This window comes from Centrocercus urophasianus, unplaced genomic scaffold (genome assembly GCF_019232065.1).
Source record: "Centrocercus urophasianus isolate 14NV4802_14NV808 unplaced genomic scaffold, USGS_Curo_1.0 seq_13, whole genome shotgun sequence".
Lineage (NCBI taxonomy): Eukaryota > Metazoa > Chordata > Aves > Galliformes > Phasianidae > Centrocercus > Centrocercus urophasianus.
In genome coordinates this window covers 39,553,943-39,569,262 of record NW_024884475.1, presented here as the reverse complement: position 1 = coordinate 39,569,262, position 15,320 = coordinate 39,553,943, and the positions used below count along the sequence as shown (strand labels likewise).

Sequence of the window (15,320 nt, the reverse complement as noted above, 5' to 3'; positions counted from 1 at the left end):
ATCTCTATACCTCTAGTCTGTGTCTCTGAGTAACATGCACTGTTTTACAATGCAGGTGGAGAAACCCAAACACAAAACCACACTCCATTCACTTTTTCAGGAACATTATAATCCATATAGCAGCTATTGAGACTGGAGTCGAAAGAATCACAGCTGCATAGAAAGTTTCTCCGTGTGCCAGCAGAGAAGTCAGAAGCAGCAAAAGAAATCCTCTGCACTCTTGATGTATTCTGTGGAGGGAGAAGAAGAGGAGAGGAAAAGAGAGAGGAAGAGAAGAGGTAGTGGGGAGGACAAAAGAGGAGTGTTCCTGTGGAACCAGGAAGGAATGCAACAGACAGTGAGGCCCTCTGAGGCTGGAGCATCTGACAAAACATAAAGGCTGTGTGCTTGAACATAGAAAGATCTCAATAGCTCCTTCAGTGCAATGACTTACTGAATTTCTCTTCTTGAATGTGCTCAGAGTAGACGAGCTTCTCAATACGAAAAGCTTTCTACCTGATCTATGAAATGTATGGAGAGGGTTTTGATTCAGTTGGAGATGTCAGAAAAAGAGCACAATACACTGTAAAAAACACTTAACTACTACCTCTTCTCAGACTTCCTGTCTCCAGAACAGAGGTGCATCACTGTCCAGGCTCAGTTCCATCCTTGCAGCATGGCTTACAGTTTGGTTCAATTTTACACTCTCAGGTGCTGGTTTCAGGGGTAAAACTCCCTACGCACTTGGGGTATGCAGGCACTTCTGTACAGAAGGGGGTTGGTGCCAGTGCAAGGAAGATGCCAGCGGCAAAATCTGTGGTAATGCTTCCAAGCATGACAAAATTGATGGCCTGGCAAGAATCATGAGCTGTTACAGAGGCCTGGAAAGGCTGCCTGTGGTTAGTGGCATTCTAGTAGTTATCTAGGCCTACCTGTTATATTTCAGTATAAAAGTCACATGCACTTGTTCTTTCCCCAGTTAAACCAATGTGCTCTGTATGGTATTTTAGTAAAACTTCCATAGTGTTACCAGTCATAAAAGACTTAAAAACCTAAATAATAGAGGAGGACATAACTGACAAACCTATTTGTTTTTCTTTTTTGCTGTTCTGGCACCATGCTCTCAGTGTTCTTTCTTCTGTTCTCTTTTGCAGATAATAGCTCATTTTTTAACAGAACAACTGTGTCGTCAGCTGAGGGGCCATTCTATTCCTCTGCTGAGATGGTAAGTGAGGCTTCCAGGAAGGCAGGCTTGAAAACACTGGTGTGGGGTTTGGTGGCTGTGAAAGAGATGGGGGCTAGCATCCTTCCATGGCTCATACTTTCACTCTGCAGAGCAGCAGTATTGAAGCAGCAGACCAGCCACAAGAGCCAAAGAAGCAACTCCTGCTATTGTTGTTTGGTTTTTTTTTAATTAATCAACCACTAATCTCAAAATGGTGGAAATTAGAATAGGTATTCATTCTAGCAGTGCTGTTCCAACCTTCATTTTGGAACATGTCCTCCTATAACCTGGCCATTTGTGACTGTGACTTTCCAGTGCACTGACGTAAAAAAAAAAAAAAAAAAAAAAAAACTTGCATGGTTGAAACCGCTGGCGGCTCCTAGCTCTGCTCTCCTTCCTGTGGTATGACAGAGCCAGCAGTTTACACCTTGGTTTTATTTCAGTTATTCTTTCCAGTGACATTGCTTTCAAGTGCAGTTTGTGGGCTTCTCTGTAGTTTGCCTGGAAATTTGCTGCCTGTTTCCCTGATGTATTTCATTTCCCCACTTTGTATTGTACTTATCTGTCTCGGAATACACCTTTGCAAAGACAGGGACTATGTAGTTTTTAAAGGCTGTAAGGGCCATGTGTTTCTGCTGTGCCATACAAATAGAGCAGCAATTGATCTCACATCCTCACACCAAAGCTACCAATTTTCCATCAAACACCGTAAGAAATTTCTACTGCACTTCATCCTTCAGGGATTTATTGTAGTACTGCATACAGAATACCATGTGCACAACTGGATATCAGCAATTCCTTGTGCATGGCAGCCTCTTCATTGCTGTGGGAAGCTGTGTGTGCTGTCAGGAGGTGAATGGCCCTCCCTAGGGATCAGTAGGCTCCCTGTGTGCAGATTTCATTGTGGCCAGGGCAGCAATGATAGTAGAGTTGTAGCCAGCCATTCCTCTGGAAGGCCCGGTCTTCGATCCTGTTTTGTTTTTTGTTTTTCTGGCAAGCTGTGGATGATGATGAGAAAGGACCAGATCTTGATGGGTTCAGATATTTCTGTGTTTTATGCATAGGAGGTTAAGAGGCAGAGTAGTAACTTTGTGCTGAAGCACACAGATCCTCCCTGTCTGCATTTCTTGTAGGATGTTGCTCTCTCTGTGTGGCACCAGGTAGCCTTCTCCTCCTGCTGGGCCTTTTGACGTGGATGTGCTGTACATGACACTCCAAGCAACAGAAGTGAGGCACAAACCTGAAGGAAAGGGCATCCCCCAAGGTCTCTAAGGGGCTGGTAGCAGAGTGAGGAAACAGAAGCAAGGTCTTCTGATGGCCATGCTGCGCCACGTGTGCTCTTTCCTGCTCCTTGCCTTCCTCACTGCCCCACCTCTGTCAATTTGCTGTGCTTCCCTGAGCGTCTGAGTTCACTGCTTCTGGAAGGGCTGCAAGTCAGGGCCTAATTGTTCAGCTGCCCGTCACACAAAATAACACTTGGGGAAGTGATGAGCAGCCCCGAGCTCTGATACAATGCCAGCCATCAGGATGCTTAAATCCACCTGTCAAGAGGAGAGTGCCAGTTGCCACTTCTGTTTCATTAACAAGAAAAACTGTTCATGTTATTTATGTATTTAGCATTTGATTTTCAGTCTCAGGAGATGGGATGCACACATTAGAGGAAGGCAAAGAACTCAACTCAGACCTGGAGTCAAGAAAAGAACCCAACAAGTTGCGTTTCCAGACTGTCATTTGCTGGAACAGTAATCTCAGCCCTTCTCCCCCAGAGCCCTGTTTTGTGACATCATTCCTGCCACCCAGCAGGCCCAGAGGCAGCTCCCATCAGACTCAATTGTATCTCTTTGGCTGATGCTGCAAAGTGCTGGGGGTGGGGGGGAGTGTATGCTGTCCCCATATCTGAACTCTCCTGCTTTAGCCCTGATCCATGCTGGGGAAGTGAGCCCCAGCTAGTCCTGGAGTCCTCCACCTATTTTACATCTGCCAGTTAGCCCTTTGTTTCTGTTCTGCCTTTTGGTACAGCCAACAGTCTGAAATCCACTACCAGTCAAATGGTTGAGTGGCTGTGAACACTTCCAGGAGGGACCACTGATGCATACAGGTAGTAGATTTGAGGGAAAAGGGATACCCCATTCTTTCTGCTCTTTGGTATTCCAAACAGTAATTTTAACTATTGAAAACTCAGGAGTTTATTTCTGTAGCTTGAAAAGCAGAAGTCATAGTGGTTTAACTCCATAGCAATAGGACAGATCAATACGATGGGAAAGGCATTACAACAAAGGTATGAAGACAGAAGGACTGGTACAACAGAAAGATACTATAAAGGAAGGGAAGAAGATTGCTCACCTGTATCAGAAGATTCTAGGTTTTCAGGGGAAAGCTTCCTCAAAGAAGGATTTCCAGAAAGATCCTTCCCCTGTGGCAGTCAGCCCTTAAATGGGGTCTAAGAGAGGTTGCAGCCAGGCTCCACCCCTTCTTGTCTTCACCTGTGCTCCCAGGGCTGACCAAGTCTTTTCCCCAAGTGCTCAATGTGGCTGTGACTGAACAGTTCCCATACAAACTCTGGGGGGGTATGCATGCAAATGCATGGTGTACAAAATTTGCCCCCAAAATTTGGGTTTTCTCATCTCCACTCACCCTCTGCTGTGGTCCAGAAGCTAACAGTCAGGGCAGACCTACAGAAACCCCACTGATGTAGGACAAATTGCTGCTGCTTCGTGTCACAGAGAGACAGAATGCTGAGAGAGCAAATGTATCATTACTTTTTCAAACAAGAACACGCAGCTGTTTTTTCTGTTGTTGTTTTCTTCTCCCTCCCACCTCCTGCTGCTATCACCATCAGCACAGTCATGCCTCAGTTTAGCTAGAGCTCCTTGAGTTCACAAAATCTGCTGAAGAAATTGTAATTTATTACATGTATCTTCAGAACGCTTGAACATCATCCCATGTTTGGAGGCACACATGATGTATTTTTTCAGTACACCCATATGAACAAGATACTAATAGGTAGGACATGAGGCCATGAAGCTTTAGTCTTCAGCAAGAATCTTAAGTATTTTGAAGACTTGGAATGTAACTTTGCTCAACTCCCTAGATGAAAATTTTCTTTCTAAGCAACAGCGTATTTTGTATTGTACTGTTTTCTGTAAAGAACATCATTCTTCTGGTAAATTGCATGTCAGCCTGAATTGGTCTGTGTTCACCTTCATCATAATTTTTCTACAGCTAAAATATTTGGAGTAAAAGACTCTCTTCTCTCTATTTATTCACCGTGAGGTATTTTGTTGTAGTTGTTTTAATTTAAATATTAATTCTCTATGTTATGGTTCCTGGGACTATTATTTCCTTCCTCTGGGTTTTCATGCGGAAACAGAGCAGTAGAGACAATGTGATTCCAAAACTTGTCAGATATGCAGAATTTTTTAGGTACTTGGATTTATTTTAAACTTCCTGTGTGTTAAGCGTGTGTATTGTGCATTCCCAATCTCCCTTAAGACCATGTGCTCTGTGCACACCTAGAGTAGCCTCGTGAGCTCAGTGCTTTATGCATGTTTAAATTCTTGCTCTCTTGTGGATTTGTATTTGCTGTCCTCCTCCACTACACTGACACTATTATGAATTATACAGGTGCAGGGGTAGGTAAAGACCCTTTCTCTGGCTCTGCTTCACCATAAGCATTAGGAAACATGATCATCTAGCATGCCCTGCGCAGCTCTGGATTCCATGATGAAATATGAAATGCGAGTAGTGTCTTCCTGTCTGTGCAGTAGAAGTCATCATTAGTAATGAACTATTCAAATCAGGATGGGCTGGGGAGCCCCATAGTGGGAACTGAAATATATCCCTGAAGCTGGCAGTGGTTGGGTTTGGTGGTCAGCCTGTACAGTGAGCGCTCATGGTTGAAAGTATGATGGAAAGGAGCTTCGTCCATCCTTTGTATATAAAGTTGCTATATGAAGAGTTGCAACAGAGAGCTTAGTTTTTACCTTTGATTTACTACCTAAGCCAAAGGTCTTCCTTCCAAGGCCTTAGACTGTCTTAAGTTCAAAGGTAACACCATCCTCTCTCTGAATTAAAATCCATTTTGCTTGCCCACAAGCACAGAAATTTTTAGCTTCTGCACCATGCTTCCTTTTACTTTCCTACTTTTTTCCTGATGCTCTGTCTCTGTGCCTGCTCTGGCATGGGCAGTGCTTATGTGAGCATGGCTTCATGGAAATGTTCTTTTTTCTGCAGTACAACACCACCATCGACTGGTCGTCTCTGACAAAGAAGGAGTGCTTGAAATACGGAGGACACCTTGTGGGCAACAACTGTGGATATGTCCCTGACATCACCCTCATGTCTTTCATCCTCTTTTTTGGCACCTATACCTGCTCGATGGCCCTGAAGAAATTCAAGACTAGTCGCTATTTTCCAACCACTGTAAGTCTCTCCTTTCACACTAGCAGTTGGCTTCTTCACTCTTTCAGAGTGCAAGGATGAGCAATCCTTTTGGTATAGCTGTCACATGGGGACAGGCACTTTCCAGGGAAACCAGATTGTTTTTGTTGCAATAAAAACATGGTATTGGTTAACAAAGGTATATCATGGAACCAAAAGGGACAATTAATTAATATGTCAGAAAGTTTCCCTGCTTATAGCTAGAAGAGGGAGTGTTTGCTTTGTTACTGAATAAAAGTGGGTAAGCTAGTTGTCTGCACTGAAAAGGAGAACAGACACATCTTTTTTGTTACCAGGTAGCATCTGAAATAGAAATCTGCAAAAATATTGAACTCTGCTACACTCCACATCTAGTGTTACCTGTTATGCTAGGGACTCAAAACAGGAATTCCATATCTTCTCTTAGGATCAGGGATGTCCTGATAACCTTTGAATTGACTTAAACAAGGTTTTGCTCAGACTTCCAGCCAACTTATGTGCACCTCTCAGGTACATCTGCTTATTCTGTCTCTGCAACTGAGCTTGCCATGACAACTGTTAAACAAAGAATGGCAGTGGATAAAAAAACTAACAGGCCTTTTGGCTGTGAGGAGTTTACTTGAAATGTAGTGGACAAGCAGCTGTGCCCTCTCCAAGATATTCAGCCTTTGCCGGTTTCACCAGTTTTCTTCTGAAAGAAGACAGCAGGTTTCCACTTGTAGCCAAAAAGCCATGTTTATGTAAGGTTTGTCCCCCATTTTGGCATTCTAACACAATGAGATTTATCTTGCAAGGATTTTTACTGTTCTGTTATGTTATAACTGAACCTCTATTATTTTTAATAAAAAAAGAAATGAATTCCATCCAGCCTGAAACGCAGCTCAATTTATCTGTAACCATGTGAACCTAGGAGGCCTAGAAGGAACGCGCACAAAAAGCTCACAGTTACAGAGAAGCACAGTGGGGCCAGCCCAGTTTAGTTTCAGGGCCCAACCAGCGGCAGCTTTACATTGCTGTATTCCATTGTTTTCGTTAGAGTTGCATTCTTTAAAATACGCAGAGGATTAACTGAGATGCTCCATTTCTCTTGTTGTCTACTTGGGTTAATTTTGGGTTAATTTTGGGTTAATTTACTAATTGAACAAAAAGCAAAACCATTTCAAAGTCTGCAGTTCAGACAGAACATCACATCTGTCATGGAAGTTTGTTTCCCCATCTACTAAAGGGAAGTCCATGACTATTTCCATTGTCATTTCCGTTTAATTTTTTTCTTCTTTTTCTCATTTTTTTTCCTAATGTGCACTGCAAAATCAGACCCATTGAAAGAACAGTATCTGGGCATAACACAGTATTTTATACTAAAGCTTCATACCTTGGGAATCCAGAGATGATGTGAGAAGCTCAACTTGTATCAAAAAAGCAGCCTCTGTCCCTGCAGAGAAAAACACGATTATGAGAATCAGAAGGCAAACAGAAGGAAATATTATTAAGTAACGTGTAAAAATGTCATTAAGTTTTTTTTTAAGTTTCATTTATAAATATTCAATATCTGTTAATGTTGGAAGCTGACCTTAAAGTCTCAGTAGTTTGGATGATCACAATGAAAACTTGGAAGATTATTTGAAAAAGAAACAAAGCTAAATTGTCTCAGAATTCTTCTCAAGATGTTAAATAGTTCTCAATGTTACTTTGGCAGTTTGACTTGCCAAAACAAGGAACCGGCAATCCTTCTCCTCAGACTTGTTCTCATATTTCCATTTAGGCTTAATTCTTTGGCTCTCAGGCAAAAAAAAAGAAAGTAACAAGGCACATTTGGTTGAAATTGCATGAGACATTACAATGTAAACCCTACTTTCTACAGAAGAGGAAATGATTATTTTGTATTGCCAACAAACGCATACTCGGAGTTTCACACAGTATGTAAGACATGGATGAAGTGCTGTTTCATAGCACTAACTAACCTTACCATGTTGACTCCTGTTTCAGGCCAGGAAGCTTATCAGTGACTTTGCCATTATCTTATCCATTTTGATTTTCTGTGGAATAGATGCCCTGGTAGGTGTGGACACACCAAAACTAATTGTGCCAAGTGAATTCAAGGTATGTAGTTGTCAACTCATTTTATGGCTTTTGGAATAGGTTCCCTTTTACCCCCAACTACCCTGTGTAAAATCAGTTGCCCTCAAAACAGGAAAGTAATTAGCTCACTAGAAATGACCATTTTACTTCACTGTTATCCTTTTAATGAGCATTGTTTTGGTTGGCTGATCTCCTAAATCCTAGCTTGTCCTACCTCCTTTGGGTATAGTTTCTCATATCCAGGACTCAAGAGCTGGTGTTATATGCTCAGCCACCTCGGAGACATTCCCTTACTCAGATTCCTGGAGCCGTTTCAGAGAAACTGATCAGAGCAGCTGGCACATTACTGGCACATTCCTCATAGCTCCTCTTGTAACCTTGCTGCTAATCAGCTTGCAAAAGCTGGCCATCAATAAGCAGTTTCATTTTCAAGAACTTTTTGTTGCTTTTGATTGGGAGAATTAAATTATCACAAACTTTAAGTGTCTCTAGTCGTTCATTGGAAGGAAAAGCCCTGTGCATTTATAGCATAATGATATCTGTGCTATATTGTGGCTCTAACACATGCTTTCCTTTTCTTTCCCTTTAAAGCCAACCAGTCCTGAGAGGGGCTGGTTTATCCCACCTTTTGGAGGGAACCCATGGTGGGTGTACCTGGCAGCAGCCATCCCTGCACTGCTGGTGACTATCCTCATCTTCATGGATCAGCAAATCACAGCTGTCATTGTCAACAGGAAGGAACACAAGCTCAAGGTGGGTGTGCTTTGTGACTTGCATGTATGCAAAGAGCTATCCCATGATTTTTCTTTGCTAGAGATAGAGGAGGGCCTGTGGCAGTGCTTAGCACACAGTGTGGTTTAGCATGCAAGGAAAAAGAAGGTGGGCACAGTAGATCAACCAGGTAAATATCTCACTCAAACGACAGCCTAATTGAGGGAGCATGGTATAGCGTGAGCCATAAATGGAAGAGGCAGAAATAGCTGGACAGGTGGGCTCTCCTGCCTTGCTTATACCCTTGAATATTCCCTTATGTCACCAATTACCTGGAAAGAGGACAAAAGTTAACTGTAGGATAAATACATTGGTGTGCATAGATCTACAGAGAGCATCTGTCATAGGCAGCTCAGGCTTGTTACTGGGAGAGCCTGTGTGCCTCTGCTCCAACCTGAGCAATGACCTGATTTTTCTTTGGACAGCACTGCATTATTGTCTCCAGGCCAAAACTTCTCTGATCTAATCAAAATAGGCAAACCTTCCCAAGATCTGATAAGCCCTTGTTACTGTTCTTATTGTAAGGCAATTGCAGGTCAGTGTTGCCAGCAGTCAGCAGAACAAAGTCTCTGTCGTGGCCTTTCCTGGGCACAGCACATCAGTGTGGCTGTCAGCCACTCCAAAGGAGAGCTTTGAGTGCCAGGGTGACTGCAGGAACCCACCTTTGATGGATATGGCAAAGGGTGGCCCACGTTTGGCAGCTGTTATGTTGGTGTTATGGTACAGTAAAATACAAGAAATAAGCTGAAGAGATCGTAGGTATGCCAAAGGCACAACCACAATTGGAGTTATTTAAAGCTTTATATCCGCTGACATGTAGCAGCTCAGGATGTAGTAATGTTTTTGAAATAAACTTTCCAGACCAGCGCTATACAGGTTTTCATGCCTGTAGGGTTTTTCCCTTCCCTGCATGGTCAGTTCTGTTGAAACACATTAAACTCCTGTAAAAGAAATCTCTCCCTTTTTTGCTAACAGCAGACATTTCAAGTGGCTTAACCCATGACAGCAAAGGCTCACTCCAAACGCAGGTAGTTCTGGGTCATAGTTTTGATCGCCACTTCAACATTTATACTGAGAGCTGATGGAAATATAGTTCTTCTGTGCATTGGGCTCCTACTTGAAAAAGAGGAGGAAGTTGCATATGGTCACTTTGTAGGCATTAGGCAATCAGTGTGATTTAACACTGACTTGAAAGACCAGAAGGGCACAGGAACGGTTTGTTGTGCAGAAAAAGGAATAGTAGCTGGCTATTGTCTCATGCCATCTGGAGTTGGACAGGTAAAGTTAATGCTGCGCCCACATCTTCCTCATGGGAAGGCTAATCTTTACCCTGTCCTTGAAGCACACTATTAAGTGAAGGCACGTATGGAGGCAAGGTTCAATACAGGTGTCTGCCTGCCTGTCAGACAGGGCAGTTGGCACAGACTTGCTTTCTGCTGGTGTCTGATTTCCTCCTGTGATGGTGGCTTTTTCTTATTGACATGGCCTCAGTTTTTGGTATGCTTTAGCTGTCATGATTTGGTCTTCTTGCTGCTTGCTTTGTCCCAGCAAAGCCGGGAAAGGCCACAAAAATCGAAGTCCCCAGGTAATGCTTTCTGAGGAAGAGGCACCCAGCCTTTTTGTTGTGAGCTTCTGACTATCTGAACATAGAATCATGGAATTGTTCAGGTTGGAAAAGACCTTAAAGACTATCAAGCCCAACCACAACCTAACCATACTACCCAATTCTAACAACCCTCCACTAAATCATGTTCCTGAGCATCACATCCAAAGGGTTTTTAAACACATCCAGAGATGGTGACTCAACCATGGGGAGGCATGGGGAACCTATTCCAGTGCTTAACTACCCTTTCTGTAAAGAAGTTTTTCCTGATTTCCAACCTAAACTTACCCTGGTGCAACTTGAGGCCATTTCCCCTCATCCTGTCACCAGTGAGAAGAGATCAACCCCACTCTCACTGTGAGCACCTTTCAGATATTGCAAGAGAACAATGAGGTCTCTCCTCAGCTGTCTTTTCCCCAGACTAAACAGCCCCAGATCCTTCAGTCTCTCCTTGTAGGGCCTGTTCTCCAAGCCCTTCACAAGCCTTGTTGCCCTTCTTTGGACCTGCTCCAGCACCTCAATGTCCTTTCTGTACTGAGGTGCCCAAAACTGAACACAGTACTCGAGGTGGGGCCTCACCAATGCTGAGTACGGGGGCAGGATTACCTCCCTACTCCTGCTCATGCTATCATCAGCACTGAGTGTACTTTTTTAGTCAGAAAGTATAAACATTCCCACAAGGTACTGTTTAATATAAAAAATTGTTTCCTGCTTCCTTTCTTACAGTTGTGAGAACATGCTTTTGTTTAAATGGGGGTTCTCCAGTCCTCTCCTGCTGCTCTGCATCAAAATGTGCATTGGTACACATCTACTGCAGGACCAAAGGAGGACTTTTTTTTCCTGCTGCTGCCCTGTTAAAGTATTGGCAAGGTGGCACTGAGTAACCGTCTGGGTGCTGCTGGCCAGCCAAAGCAAGCAGTGAATGTATTAGGAAAACAATGACTACTATTCAAGAGGAGCTGGGTTGCTTTCCCTCTTAGGTCACCACATAGGACTGGTTCATTTGTTCTTTCCAATAAAATCAAATTGAACAAGTTTAAAAAAAGGTTAATCTTTAAAACATCAAACTGTAAAGAATTCTTTGGTGTTTTTCTGAAGATCCTATTCTTTGATGTCTTGTTTGGTTTTTTTGCTTCTTCTCTTGGCATTTGTGACTGGTGAATTTTCTGTTCGTCCCCTAATGTATTTTTAAAAAAAAGATTAATAATAGGAGTGCACTGGATTTGGAGTAAGCTTTTTAGGGGTGAATTCACCCAGTGTTTTGCTAGCAGGCGCTGCTGTCTGCCTCTGACAGAAACTTCTGTACAATATCAGTTTCCACTGGAGTTTCTCTTCAGATCAGTCTGAAGAACAAAGGTTTCTAAAAAGAATCAAAAAATGAGGGCAGCTTTCTCATTTTGATGGGTTATGAGTCCTATGAGCTGCTCTTGTCAGTATGCCCGAGAAAGCATAGTTGGGCTTTCAGGAAAGTACCTTCAGTACCCAGCAAAATCAGCATTGCTCAGACTGACCATGAAATCCTGACCGAGTTTCTGCAGTTGCTTTGTATCCTAAATATAGGAGTTGAGATCTTGCTCTGAGATAGGAGATGGTAAATGCTACCTTTTTGGCAGGCACCATATATCTCTAAGCTTGCTTTCAGGTAAGCTTAATTAAGTCATTGCATTGAGTTATTTTACAACAGCTGCCTCATAAAATAAGGCTTCTGTCTGGTTTTATGAAAAGTTGGTTTGGGTGTTAAAAGCTCTGTGCATATCCATGCTGTCACACAAGTGTGAGATGACTTGGCACACAAAAGTGCTGTTGTAGTTCCCGATGCCAAATGAAATAGCCCTTGAAGTGGAAGGAGCTGTTGTACTTGGAAGAAAACATGAGGCCTGGGAAAGGGATTGTGAACAACTTCATTCTCCATTATACAGAAGAATTTCTGACTTTCAGAAGAGTACCTCAAGTCCAACTAAAGATAACAAACACTGTTTGTGTGCCATGTCTTTGCAAATCAGGATATGGGAGAAGAGAGAAACCAAGTGAAGTGAGCAAAGCAAAAGCAGCTGGATGGGGATTTCACACCTTGCACAGTCCAGAATGACACGTCCCTTTCCTCGCACCAGCACCTGGGTCAGCATTTCTCCCCCTCCATCATCAGTGGTTGTTGACTCCACTCTGACAGTGATGTTTGTGTGGAGAGCTAGACTCATATGAACACACAGTTGGTGAAAATTCTGGCTTCCCACAATGTCAAAAGAAGTCCTGTGCACTTGTAGCAGATCAGCAGGATAACTGCTCACACCATGTAAACTGCTCCCTTGTTTACAGACTGCCCTTCTGCGTTCTTGCCCTGTCCAAACTCTTGTTTCTCTATCCGTCTGATGCTCTGAAAATGTGTTCTAGTTCTGGTTTTGCACACACTGTGGAGTCAGCAGGGAGTTGGAATAGTGTTGGGTATTTGGTTTCTTGTCACTGTGTCATTTCATGTAAAAAAAAAAAAATCTGGGAAAGTTTAACTTGTAAAAATAGCATATATCTTGTGTGTTTCCAGTTTTTGGTGGCTTTTCTTTTGTTAGAGGCAATATAGAGCTCCTCCAGGTTACTGTAAACACATTGTAATCAAGATATACATATATTTTGAGAACTGGCTTATACTGTTTACAAGGTAAGACGTGTAACTCACCTAATACTTCCCAGTGAACACAACCTCTCTACAGTCATATTTAACTCGTAGTCTGCTGTGTAAAGAGTAGCACTGTACTGAACTACTTGACTGGCTGCAGGGCTTATCTTGCACCAACCCAACCTCCAAACACTGCACACTGCTTGGTCTTTTGCCGGACTGCTTGCATGTCTGCTACTTTCTTATACTTACTGCTTAACCCCATTATATTGTTTTCAAAACTTGCCAGAATAGTATCATATACCTGCTTCCCCTGCTGAAGCAGGAGTTGATCCTTTATGTAGCAGTGTGACCTACTCTGCAAATTGCTTGTGAAAACTTCTGTCTCTTAGAGCAGCCAAGCAGTTCACTAAAGATACAGCTGAAGGAAATGCTGCTTGGTTGGTGTGCCTCTGCCCCGTGCCAGAACCTTGGCTAGTCCTTATGCATTTAGAATAATTAAAGCTAAGGCTGTCTGTCTCCCTTCACAGAAAGGTGCTGGATATCATTTGGATTTGTTCTGGGTGGCCATTCTGATGATTATCTGCTCCTTTATGGGTCTGCCCTGGTACGTTGCTGCGACTGTGATCTCCATTGCTCATATTGACAGCTTGAAGATGGAGACTGAAACTTCAGCCCCTGGAGAACAGCCCAAGTTTTTGGGAGTGAGGTATGTCAAACCAAATAGACCTTTATTACCTTGTTTGCCTGCAGAGATCAGTTTGTACTATAAATGGTCGTGCGTTGAACAGAGCATGTGTAGAAGTTCAGGGGGAAATAGCTCTTAGATTTGCAGTAAATCTTCAGATCAGCTGTGCTTCCTTACAGCTTTTTTTTTTCCTGCCTTCAGAGGATATATCCTCTTAGTTAGATGCTTATCTGGCATAATCCTTCTGCAGATACTCTTTCTTGAAAAGGAAGAAAACCATTCTACCATGTGTGTGTCTGTGTACAGAACGAGGGCAAGTGAAGGGAGGAAGAAAAGGGAACTTAATTTCAGAGTTGAGATAATTTTTGTCTACTTTGGGCATGCACACTGAAGCCACCTCTAACTACACAACGCTTTACGGTCTGGTGTCATCGAGGCTCTGCAGTGTTTTCATGAAGAATCTCCTACATCCTTCTTTGTGTTTCCCAACCTGACTATGAGATTCAGCAGTTTTCCAGTGTCTGAGAAAGAAGACGTATTTACTTCAGATGTCTTTATCCATGGAAACTAGACAGGAGTTTGCTAGCAAATGTAGTGGTAAAAGACTTAAACTTGTTGTGGCTAAAGCAATCTATTCTATTAATTCAAACCATTTGTTCTGTATTTGGATGCCCTTAATTAAGTGGCCTGAAGTGCTTTCAACAGGAGCAGCAGCACTCCTGGAAATCACTTAGTTAGGCAAATAATAGAAACTTAATGGCCTAACTTTAAGTACTCAGAAATACTATTTGCAAAAGCATTTTCAGATGCAGGGAGCAGTTGTGGGTGCCTCTTAAGTCAAATGTCCAGCACCCCATGAAGTCCTGGACCAGGGGATTGTGAACTCCCTTTGTACGTGGTGTGCAGAGCAGTGTACAGTACGGTGAGAAACAGCATTTATCTGTCGGAATACTGTGACCAAGCTTTGAAATATGTTGCTAATTTAAGAGTGGAGAGCTAATGATTTATTACCTATTTGCATGTTGTGAAAGCTGCCGTGCAGAGAATCTGGTTTGCTGGTTAACAGTTTCTAATGTTTAACATTTAAACACACTCCTCATTATTTGGTAGCAGCACTCTGCTGATCCACAAACAATGGAGCTAGGGAAACAAGCAAACATACAAAAACTGATTTGGTGCTTGAAAAAAGATCTGTATGAGGCTTGGTCATGATAAAGATGCCTGCCTGAAGGTGTTGGCTTGTTATTGTCAGTCAGCTTTGAAAACGTGGCTGCAAAAAATGAGTTGCCAGAATTTACATAGGTTTTGAATGCTCTAAGAAGGGAACAAAACTAGAAATAAAGCTGAAAACATACTGCTAACCTAATGCTTTTCTTCCAGGGAGCAGAGAGTCACTGGAGTCATTGTTTTCATTCTGACTGGTGTGTCTGTCTTTATGGCTCCTATCTTGAAGGTAAGCACGTAATCTTTTCTGCTTCCTTCTGCTCACAGAAGTGCAAGCAAGTGGCCAGGACCACAACTGTCACACCATTTCTGTGCTTCTAAAAAGGCTCATAGCTGAAGAATGGAAAAGTATTGAGAATCACTGATGCAACTCTTCAATTTAATGAAAGCTTAAACGTAAATTTTTGGAAGGAAAAAAAATAATGTATTTGTGGTGGTGTGCTATAAATATATAGAATAGTACCAAGGTTCACGGCTGTTGGTTTTGAGGGCTGTGATTTTAATTTAGGATTTTTCGTCTGTGTGCATGGTAAAGTTTTCTTTTATGATGTTATTCTCCTGCTGTGCTTGTGTTGTTAGGAAAGCATATTGCAGATAAACTTTGAGACCGTACTGATGACATCATGGAAGGTTGGTTGGCAGTGAAGCAAAGTTGCTGTGTGAAAGACAGATTAACAGATGAATATGTAATCCAGAAAAGTACATTTGCATGTACACGTGT

General features: G+C 42.5%; 1 protein-coding gene across 5 annotated transcripts in view; it reads left to right on the top strand.

The window, feature by feature from the left end:
• Nucleotides 1-15,320, top strand: part of SLC4A4 (solute carrier family 4 member 4) — a 227,988-nt gene that overhangs the window by 195,477 nt on the left and 17,191 nt on the right. For all 5 annotated transcript variants that reach the window (XM_042812002.1, XM_042812001.1, XM_042812003.1 and 2 more), the window contains 6 exons: nucleotides 1,134-1,204; nucleotides 5,438-5,626; nucleotides 7,610-7,723; nucleotides 8,294-8,455; nucleotides 13,218-13,396; nucleotides 14,756-14,828. In XM_042812002.1, coding sequence (XP_042667936.1) covers nucleotides 1,134-1,204; nucleotides 5,438-5,626; nucleotides 7,610-7,723; nucleotides 8,294-8,455; nucleotides 13,218-13,396; nucleotides 14,756-14,828 — 788 coding nt within the window. The remainder of the gene's footprint in view (nucleotides 1-1,133; nucleotides 1,205-5,437; nucleotides 5,627-7,609; nucleotides 7,724-8,293; nucleotides 8,456-13,217; nucleotides 13,397-14,755; nucleotides 14,829-15,320) is intronic.